Consider the following 10,820-nt stretch of genomic DNA (forward strand, 5'->3'; position numbering starts at 1 on the left):
CGGCGGGTCCGCACGGTCCCCTGAGCCACGGCAGCAGTGACCCTGCCAGCCCCGCCCCAAACGCCTGCTGCTTCCACACCAGCGCTGAGTGAAAGTGGGCCCTTCAGCGGTACGTCGGCCCTACATCGGGCCAGCCAGCCTCTCCTCTCAGTGTCTGAAACCCCAAGGCGACGGCCTCTGGGAGGGGCGAGGTCGTGGGGTGTGGCCCTCAGGGAGGGGTCAGTGCCCTTGCGAAGGGGCCCCAGATTGGCCCCTCGCCCCTGCCTCTACATGAGGACACGGCAAGAGAGAGCCTCTGTGAACCAGCCCTCCAGACGCCGAATCTGCGATGCCTTCACCCTGGACGTCCAGCCCCAGAGCTCTGAGCAGTAAATGCCTGCTGTTTATAAGCCCCCCAGTCTGTGGAGTCCTGTTGCGGCACTAAAGCGACAAAGACGGCTCCCTCCCGGCCTCCCCACCTCCCTGACTCCGCTGCTTGGAGGATTATCCGACAGGAGCCCACTTGGGCGTGGCCCCCACGATGAAGCCTCCGCTGACCCTCCCGCCCTTAACTCCGTTCTCCCGAAAACTGACACCCTCCCCCCCACCAGCCCTAGAGCCACTGCAGGGACGTTGTCACGGTAACCTGTAAGCGCTTCCGCCTGTCCCCAACCTCAGCTGAGAGCGGCTGTCCTGTTCAGACCAGCTCTTCCGGGGGAAGCCACGAAGGACCCATCGCTTCAGGAGAGAAAGTTGCACACTTCATGTACATCATGGGTCTGAGTAGACACTCAGAGAAAGCACTGCAAATCCCCAGTGTGGAACTGGAGCCCTCCCACCTGTGTGGTCCCCGCTCCACTGCCCTTATTGCACATGTCACCACACCCCCCTGGGGGGCCCTCCACCCACCACGTGTCCCCCCATGACTGGCCAAGGCGGGGCCACCTGAGCAGGAATGGCTCTGTGCCGGGCACTCACCATTGTTCTGTGTCTGCCAGACGGCGTCAGCCGCGCCCCAGAGGCCCGGAAATACGAAGAACAAAGGCAGCTGGCGGGGGTGAGGCTTCCACAGCAGGAGGCCGGTGATGCAAGACAGGTGGATCAGGGCACCTGTGAGCGGGGAAAGGACTTCTCTCAGATACGCTGTGCTACAGGACGAGTCTTCTGATCATTTGCTTCAGGCAGGAATGATGTTTCCTAAAATAATCCAGACTGATTTCTTCAGGTGGGTTTTGACGTGGCACACGGAGACTGCAGGTGAAATGCAGGGCACGCCTGGCAGGTGTGCGATTCCATCCACCTCTGGCCTCCACATCATCGGGTGGGGGGCCTGGGGGTGACACACCTCTGTGTCTTAGAGGAAAGTGTCGCCTTGCTGGGCAGAGGGGTCCCCAGATTATGGGGGTTCAGAGTGGGAGAGAGAAGGGCTTCTTCATTAGGAGCGAGTGGTGGGACCCCTGCTTCTCACTGAGTAGGGGGCATGAAGAGGGGACGGGAAGGGGTGCCCCCAGCGGGGGAGCTGGGGCTTGCAAACAGGACAAGGAGGGAGAGGCTGGGGGAGAGCTTCCTCATTCCTCCGGACCTCATCATAATGAATCCTAAGCCCTGGCCTCGCGATTCTGCAGACACTGTGATGTCCCTCGAATGTGGGAACAGAGCAGCTTATGACCCTCAGGGACTGCCGAGGAGCAGAAGCAGCAGGTGCATCCTGGGTTCTCCGAGGCTGTGTGACCTTAGGCAAGTTACTATGCTTCTCTGTTCTCTCCTCAATATAAAGCAAATTACTTGGCCCCCAGTGAGCACTGACCAATGGTTAATGTGTTCCCTCCCTCTTGCTGCATCACCACAGACCCTTTGGGCCTTGACTGGGCCACCAGGTAGCTGTCTCCTTAACACCCTCATTTCTCCTTATTCATGCTGTCTCCGATCTTTCTTCCTCCCTCAAGAAAAATAGAAGGTGATGCCCGTTTAGAAGACCAGCTTCATCCCCCACGTGAACACAGATCTCCTCCTTCTGGAAGGCTCCCTGTCTCCTGCCTGACCCCATGGCCCCCACTGCGGGTGTGGGCCCCGTTTCTGTGCCTCCACCAAACCCCATCCTTACCCCAACCCTGGCCCTCATCACACACGCTCTAATCGCCCGCAGTGGAGCCAGACCTGCCCCAGGAGTGCGTCCACTGTGCGTCCACGGTCCACCTACCTAGCGCGAAGAGAGCGGTCCTGCCCGTGTACTGGGCCAGCTTCCCATACAGCACGGAGCACAGTGCGTTGACAGCTGAGAAGCAGATCATCACGTAGCCCACGAACTGGATCCCCAGGGCGCAGGTGATGTAGGACTGGAGGAGAAGCACAGGCCAGTCACCGGCACTGCCTCAGGTCTGCTCCAGGGCTGAGCTCTGAAGTTGCAGTTTGGGGGTTCACTTTGATCCGGGAATACAGCCCATGCTAAAACGCTTTCTGCCCTGTGACTGCTGGCCCGCTAAGCTGGCCCGCGAAGCTGGCCTCCAGCTCCCAGGGTGGAGAACACCTGTGCTTGTAAGGAAAACCCTCCTCTGAGTAAGAACTAACAGGGAACGCTCTGGATGGCTGCCTGGCAAACTTCTCCCCGCGTGTCTGTACCATATGTTATTTATACAGGGGCGAATTTGAACTCTTCTTGCTGGTGTGGGTCATTTCCCATCCTGCTTATAAGACAGCTGGGTGAGGACAGAGCCAGGGAATGAACAGGCAGAACTCAGGGGATTTTTAGGGCCTTGAAACTCCTCTGAACGATACCATAATGATGGTTTCATGTCATTATGCATCTGTCCAAACCCTGAGAATGTAGAGCACCAAGAACGAGCCCTCAGATAGGCTGTGGACTCGGGGTGATGACGATGTATCCATGTAGGTTCCTCAGTTGTAACAAACGGACCCTCTGGAGGCGGGCAGCGGGCGAGGATGTGCCCGTGTGGGGGCAGAGGGTGTGAGGGAACTCTGTCCTTTCTGCTCAGTTTTGCTGTGAACCTAAAACTGCTCTAAGAAAATAAAGTCTTAATAAAAAAGAAGAAGATGGAAGGAACAGGAAGGGAATCTCCATAGAGGTGAGAAGATGTGCTCCTGCCACGACTCGGGGGCAGGGTTGGGGACAGACAGGAGACTGGCTAGGAGGCCCCTTGCATCTGGATAGCGGGAGGACTGTTTGTCATTCTGTCTTCATTCTTTGAAACTCCAAGACCCCAACAGGACTGTCCTAAGAGTAGGGCTGCCAAAGAAACTCTTGGGTGTCCAAATACTCAGGACCATACTTACACTGAGAGATATTTGTGGTTTATCTGAAATTCAGATTTTTACCCTGCCTTTTATCTGGCCCATTTGGCAAGCCTTCCCGGGAGGGAGCTGGGGTGGGGATGGAACATGGAAGCAACCTGCTGATGTCCATCAACAGAGGAATGGATAAAGAAGATGTGGTGCATATATACAATGGAATATTACTCAGCCATTAAAAAGAATGAAATCATGCCATTTGCAGCAACATGGATGGACCTAGAGATGATCATACTAAGTGAAGTAAGTCAGACAGAGAAAGACAAACATCATATGATATCACTTATATGTGGAATTAAAAAAAAATGATACCTCTGAACTTATTTACAAAACGAACTCAAAGACTTAGAAAAAAATCTTATGGTTACCAAAGGGAAAAGGTGGGGGGATAAACTAGGAGTCTGGGATCGACATGTACACACGGCTATGTTTAAAATAGAAAACCCGGGCTTCCCTGGTGGCGCAGTGGTTGAGAGTCCGCCTGCCGATGCAGGGGACACGGGTTCGTGCCCCGGTCCGGGAAGATCCCACATGCCGTGGAGCAGCTGCACCCGTGGGCCATGGCCGCTGAGCCTGCGCGTCTGGAGCCTGTGCTCCGCAACGGGAGAGGCCGCAACAGTGAGAGGCCCGCGTACCACCAAAAAAAAAAAAAAAAAAAAATAGAAAACCCACAAGGACCTACTGTATAGCACAGGCAACTCTGCTCAATATTCTGTAATAACCTAAATGGGAAGCGAATTTGAAAAAGAATAGATACGTGTATATGTATAACTGAATCACTTTGCTGTACACCTGAAACTAACACAACATTGTAAATCAACTATATTCCAATATAAAATAAAAAAATTTTAAAAACTAGGTAATAAGGAATTTCAGTGTTATTTGTGGATTTCATGGTTTTCCCTATTTTTCACTCTAAAATGAGGACACAGGGTGAGATGCAGGCAAGTAAGTGTCCCTGCGATGACTCCGGAGCAGCTTTGGTCCTTTCCCTGAAAACACATCTCAAGTGAGGGGTGTTCCCAGGTGGGCTGATGTCCTAACCACACGGCGGCTCTCCTGGGGCCGGGAAGGACCCAGCGCAGCCCCGGACCCCGTGCCGGCCCCGCCGGCCTCGTGTCCTACCCGCGTGTAGTCGCCGGCCAGGAAGGCTTGCTGGAACCCGCTGTACAGCGGCAGCAGGACCAGGAGGCAGAGGCGCTTGTCTCTGAACAGCTTGACCGTCGACAGCAAAGTGGACCAGAACGGTGACGCTTGCTTCTCTCCCTCACTTTTCTGCTGAGTGTCTCTTACGGGCTTCAGAAACACGGCGGTGAGCAGGATCCCCAGGAAGCCGCTCCCTGAAAGGACAGGGGAGGGGGGGACAGGGCTAGAGCGGCACCGCGCACGCGCGGACTCATCTCCTCACCTCCTCCTCCTCTCGAAACGGAGGGTCGGTTTCAGATCCACATTTCAGGTGACGGAGGCAGGCTGAGCCCCTGACCCCTGTTGTGGACTCGGAGGCCACACACGTTGCCTCGATCCTCGTGTGCTGGTTCTGTGGCTGTCGGGCTGTCTCACCCACAGAGCAGGTGATGGGAAACACAGACACCTGGGGAGAGACCCCCGAGGTCCTCAGGGCCCTTAACCATGCACCATTTCTCTCGTCAGAATCCTCAAAGTAATTTCTACCAACAGCTAGGCTCCCTTCTCAGGGTTATGGGTCCCGCCAGGAAAGTTACCATTGGCTTCTCTTCATGTTCATCCCAAATCTCTTCATCCAAACGTCCTGTGGTAGGAGCTGCATGTATTAGGGTATCTCCCAACCCCAGTGGGATGATGCGTTTGGAGAAAGGAAAGGAGCTCTTTGCATACTGAGATGGGAAGTTTCCCCCCAAGACAAATGGCTGAAAGGAAAAGCCAGGTGCAGAGCTGGGAGTCTACTGTGCTCCCATTTGATTTGGATAAGGAGGGGCATAAAGACATATTTGTTTAGACGTGCGGTAGGTGTGTCTAAGAATTAAAGACTATGTGGGTTGTCTACGGCTGCGGGAAAGCTGGGTGGCGGTGAGAGGGGGATTTTCCCTTTTACAATATTTGTATTTGGGACCATGTGAACAGGGGATCTATCACAAAATGACTCAAGACAACTATTCCTTTCACCCTTGAGGGGATATCCTGTACTTTCATGATTCCAGAAGGTAATGACGAGATCTCTTTCTCTGCCATGAACCCACCTTCCTGTCTCTCGAGGGAGAACAAATGTCTGTTTAATCTTCCTGTTCTTTACGTGGACACCTTTTCACTCCCTCACTGAGGCTGAGGGCCCTTTGTCATTTCCTATGTCTCTACTGTTCTTCCATCTACAATGATAATGATACACATGGTTTGGGATCCACAGATGAATTCAGGACCGGTGGTGGTCTTTCCTCTCCCTGGTGGGATCGGGGACACTTCAGAACAGTTTTTATCGCTTATTGCTGGCTTTGACCCATCACCCTTTAAAGAGGATTTGAGCCACTTTGTGTCTTTACTGGTCCCCAACCTTGTCTGCTATTCTTCCATCTCTTGTAGCCACAGACGCCCAAGGCAGCAGGCTCGCCCCTCACTGTGGTGTAGCTGCCTGAGCCGTACTGAAACGGTGAGGCTTACCAAGTCAGCCCTCCTCCAAATTGCCTGAGAAATGGTAAAACCAGTCCCCCCACGCATCCCAGAGAAGTCCGTAGTTAATAAATACATTTTCATGCTGAGGAGTACCACTTTACATCTAAGCTTTATCTCTGTAATTCAGCTACTTTTCCTCTTGGCTAAGCATTGGTCCCCTCCCCCATTTCATGGTAACTCAACCTTGTGACCAAGTTTATTAGGCCGGACTCTTGTCCGCAGACATTTCACAATGGCACTGACGTCCTCTGGGGTCATGATTCCCACTTAACTGTCAAAGCAAGTCAGCGCACGCAGGCGCTCCTCCAAACCGGCACATCAGCTGGCTGTGAACACCCACCACTTGCCACAGCTCCTTCCCCGGCCTGAGCTCGGAGCAGCCCCAGGACACAGCTTCCCCGGGACAGGGGCTGAGATGCAGCGGCGGTGGCCGGGGGTAGGACTAGAAGCCACATGTTCACCAGGACACAGACGCGTGTCCAGAGGGTCCCTTGGTCCAGGGCCATCTGCAGGGGCGTGGACTGGGCGATTGCTGGTGGCAGGGCTAATACGCTGCCTCGTGAGGACAGAGCCCAGGAGTCCTAGAAAATTACTCCAGGGAGATGGTACTCTCTTTGCGTTGGTCTCTTTTTCTCCTTTCTTATTTTAGTTCTGTTTTTTATAATTTTCTTTTGTCTTTGTGGTAACATGGCCTTGCTTGAAGGAAGAAGGGTGTGAAGCCCTGCGAACCAGGATCCAGATACTAAGAGAGTTTCCCCGTATGACGTCTGCAAGGTCCCTGCTTTACATAAACGTCTGGACTTAGGCGGCTGGATTCTCTGTGAACCAGGACCTCTGTGGAAGGTCCCTAACCGCCCAGGGGACTCACTGTTCTGCCCTCACATCAGGCTGAACGTTTCCCAAACAGAATGTCGGCCCATCCGCTCCCATATCCCGTGTCCGGTCTTGCTAGTTGTCGCTTTAACTCTCTTGAGCCGCCCCTCCCTCGCTCTGCACACCGTCCTCACTCCCCTTCGTCTTCTGGGTCACTGTGTCGCCCCTGCACTGGTTTCTCTGTCCGCAGTTTTTCTCACACCCACACTAAACTAACACGAGAATCTGTCTACAAGACAAATAAGTGCGCGTCCAGACTCAAGGCCACCGCTGGTCACGCCTGTCTCTGGCTCCTCTGCCCCCTCCAGGCCCCTGTCCTCCAGCCACTCTGGCTCCCTCTGGGGCTTCTCCGCCTTTAGTGTTGTTCACGTCCCCTTCTCTGCCTGGTAAACTCCTACTCACCCTTCAACACCTGGCTTGGGTACCACCACCATCAAAGCTGCCCTAGAACGCAACTTCCCCAGAAGATGTAACTACATGTCAACTGGGAACTTTGTTCAAAACATGTGTCCTATCAAATATTGGTTAGTTGAAGGCACATCTGGACTCTAAGGTCACTGAAAGTCAGGGTCTTGTTGGGCTGGTTTCTGGGCCACAGAAGTTCTAGCACATTGCTCGGCGTCTGCCAGCGCTCGCTCTGCCTTGTAGCATAAAGGGCTCACTTGGCACCTCTGACTTGGAAGCAACCTCGAAAGAGACCGGCGTGTTGGTGGCAGCTTATCTCACAGGCGAGACAAACTGACCATGCACGTGGCCTCTGGACCTTTGATTCCCAGTGGAGTCCTGCACTCAGTCCCACCAACTGCGATACCTATCAGACTCTTGGTCTTTAAGAAGGGCACAGTCCAAGACCTTTACAGATTCTAGAATTCAAGAATGACAGGGCTGCCCTGGTGGCGCAGTGGTTGAGAGTCCGCCCGCCGATGCAGGGGACACAGGTTCGTGCCCCGGTCCGGGAAGATCCCACATGCGGCTGGGCCTGTGAGCCATGGCCGCTGCGCCTGCGTGTCCGGAGCCTGTGCTCCGCGACGGGAGAGGCCGCAACAGTGAGAGGCCCGCGTACCGCAAAAAAAAAAAAAAAAAGAATGACAAAGAATACCCTTAAATTTTCTTCAAATGGTGACAACAACAACAAAACTAGTCTAAGGGTCAAAGTGGTGACACATCCGTAAGAGCAAAGTCATCTAGAAAGCTATTAACATAAACATTTTCCATTCAAATGAGCGTCTAAGGATAAGAACCATAGGGGTTCACTCCCTCGGGCAACCATCTTTCATGAACTTCCAATGTCCTGTGCCTTCCGCTGCCCTGTGACCAGCAGTGGGAGCCCCAAGGCCTCGCCGATGCCCGGGGGTGGGTGCCGGGGAGACCCGTGCCCAAACCCAGCCTCTCAGCAGAAACCGTTCAAATGTACTCCTTGGAAAAAGGTGATAACACCGGGATTTGGGACTCCCTAAACCCACCTGGACGTACTTAGAACACAAATAGCCAACCCACCAAGGCCGTGGTCCACTTGATGGGGCCGCCATCGCTCCGCATGGCCATTCAGCACTTGGAACGTGGCTGCTGTGAGCTCAGAACAGTAATTTTACTTTCGTTAATTAGAATTTAAGCAAGTGCACGTAATGGCTACTGGCCTGGATGGTGCAGACGTGAAGTGCTTCTATCACCACAGGAGACCTCGGTCAGCAGAGGCTGGTGCATTCGGTCTCATGTGGAAAAGGCTGAGTACAACCCAGCTGAACGCGTTTTGTGGGGCTTTTGCAGGTGAAGAGAGACTATTCATACTTTGAGCAGGTGGTCTTTTCAACCCAGGAAGGCGATGGGCTCACTTTGCCTGGGTTCCTGGTGCCGAGCACGTACCCGTGTAGATGCCCAGCAGGGTGTAGATCAGCTCCTGGGAGGGACGGTTGGTGCTGTTGGTGGACGCCGTGGCCATGAGGCAGTCACTGGCCCCGCAGTGCAGGAGCTGCTTCTCCGGGATGGCCCCTGTGAAGGAGGAAGCAAAGAGGTGCTTTGAGGACACGGGTAACTTGACAGGAGACGGTACACAAGGAAGAAAACGCCCAGGGAAAAGGAGCCTGGACACGCAGAGGACAAGACATCACCATAGGCCAGAGTCACGAGACAAGGGCTCGTTTGACCCAGTGTCCCAGAATGCTTTTCCCATTGGGCACGTGTCTGGGTACTTGATTTTAAGACACTCTGGACCAATGTGCAATAAATGTCGGTGACTTGTTACACTACATTCTTGACGTAATTGAACCTCGTCCCCTTTTCGGAATTAATTCAGAACTAGAGTACATTAGACTGGGTGTCAGGCCCACTGGGTTCTCTCTCAGATTCATCTGGAACCAGTCCCATGACCTCCGGCAGGTTATTGCATACCTTCTCTGAATGTTACTTTCTCCTCCATTAAAAGAATAAAATTTGAACGATCAATGACCCTCAGCAGGCCTACATCAGAATCTCGGGAGAGAGACGATGGATGTCATGGAGGAAAGAACACTCAGTGTTTCATTGTTTCCATCAAACAGATTTTATCACATAAAATGCTGCAAAATCCCCTTGGCCGGTGAGATGCGCAGCTCGTCGGATGAGAAGGCAGTGTGGAGGCTGGAAGCCTAGAAAGGTTGAGAAAACTTGCAGTGTTCTCTCAGTGCCTTCCAGCCCTCACATTCTGTGTCCTATGATCGGGCAGGGACTGAAGCTCGCTTGTCTATATGTCTTTAAAAGTAAACCCGTTCGCTCCTTCACCACAGTCATGTCAGAGACTGAACCTTCACCCCAGCTTCTGTTGGCTGATTGCTGACGGTTTCTCCAATACTGAGTAACGATTGGTATCTGTCCATCGTAAAGGTTCCCTTCTGTGGATGCACTTAGCAAGTGATGACATCACATGGGCAAAAAGGGGAGACGGATTTTTTATTACTGTTTCCCAAACGTGGGACTTTACATGGGTTAACAGGATCAGGGCTGAGAGAGAGAGACATGATCCTGATAAGAGCAGGAGAGTTAGAACATTTTCCCCCATTCGTACATTTCCTGTGAGAATTGAAGGTATTTATTTCCTCTGTCCTTTTGGTCCAAGTCCTCAGACATCAAAGGGGGCAGGCATAAGGCAGATCCGCACTTTGCAGCCCTGTCTGAGTGTGGTCGGGCAGATGAATCAAAGCACCAGTCACCAAACGTTCAAGTCAGTTAAGTGATAAGTGGTCCTTTGTGTAACAAGGAAAACGCTGGTGAATGGATCAATTCAGGGGCAAAATAAATCCATGGGACCCGTTCTTAGTCTAGAAGGATAGTAAAGGACTCCATGAACCCGAGTTCCACAGTTGAGTGGTGGCCCTAAGTTTCCCCAGGGCACCTCAGGCTCCCCTGTGCTCAGGGGAGGCCAGGGTTGGAATCGCTGGGGCACCCGTGGACCAGACGGACCCTTAGACCCGACCAGACTGCCTGGGGAAGAGCCGGGGGCCAGGTGACCCTGAGGCACAGGGAGCCTGAGAGCCATGCCTTGCGGCCTCACGGGACCACCTGCTCAAGTCCTGAATGAGGACGTGTGTAGAGGGACCAGGGGCCCTCCACGGTCACCACTTCCTTCCTGTTACCTTGAGCGGGCGTCTGGCCAAACACCAGAGACGAGATCAGGTTGCCAAACACACCAGACGACTGGTATATGAGGAAGAAGATGCCAAAATACTGGCTGACCACGTCTCTGCGAACCTTTCCTCTCTTCTCTGCGTGCGTGTTTCCCATGATGGTGAGGTAGGTGCCCTGCGCAGACCACAGCGGGGCCGCTCCAAGTCCCAGCAGGATGGAAGTGGGGATCAGTGTGTACCTGAGAAATGAAACGCGGGCATGGGGTGCCTCGGGCTCTCCGCTCTTCCCTCCATTCAGGGAGAAGGAAGCTCCTTGCCTGGCCCAGTGAAGCACTGCCGTGTCATTGGTGGTGCTCTGCTTGACAGAGTTGCCCCTTAGCCTCAGATGAACGCAAAAATCTGTGTCTTTTCTCGTTCAGC

General features: G+C 53.5%; 1 protein-coding gene across 1 annotated transcript in view; it reads right to left on the bottom strand.

The window, feature by feature from the left end:
• Positions 1–10,820, bottom strand: part of UNC93A (unc-93 homolog A) — a 29,110-nt gene that overhangs the window by 9,363 nt on the left and 8,927 nt on the right. The window contains exons 3-7 of the mRNA XM_029223554.1: positions 10,410–10,639; positions 8,665–8,790; positions 4,411–4,625; positions 2,180–2,315; positions 958–1,089 (exon numbers count right to left, since the gene is read on the bottom strand). Coding sequence (XP_029079387.1) covers positions 958–1,089; positions 2,180–2,315; positions 4,411–4,625; positions 8,665–8,790; positions 10,410–10,639 — 839 coding nt within the window. The remainder of the gene's footprint in view (positions 1–957; positions 1,090–2,179; positions 2,316–4,410; positions 4,626–8,664; positions 8,791–10,409; positions 10,640–10,820) is intronic.

This window comes from Monodon monoceros, unplaced genomic scaffold (assembly GCF_005190385.1).
Source record: "Monodon monoceros isolate NGI ecotype Baffin Bay Population unplaced genomic scaffold, NGI_Narwhal_1 Super_Scaffold_15, whole genome shotgun sequence".
Lineage (NCBI taxonomy): Eukaryota > Metazoa > Chordata > Mammalia > Artiodactyla > Monodontidae > Monodon > Monodon monoceros.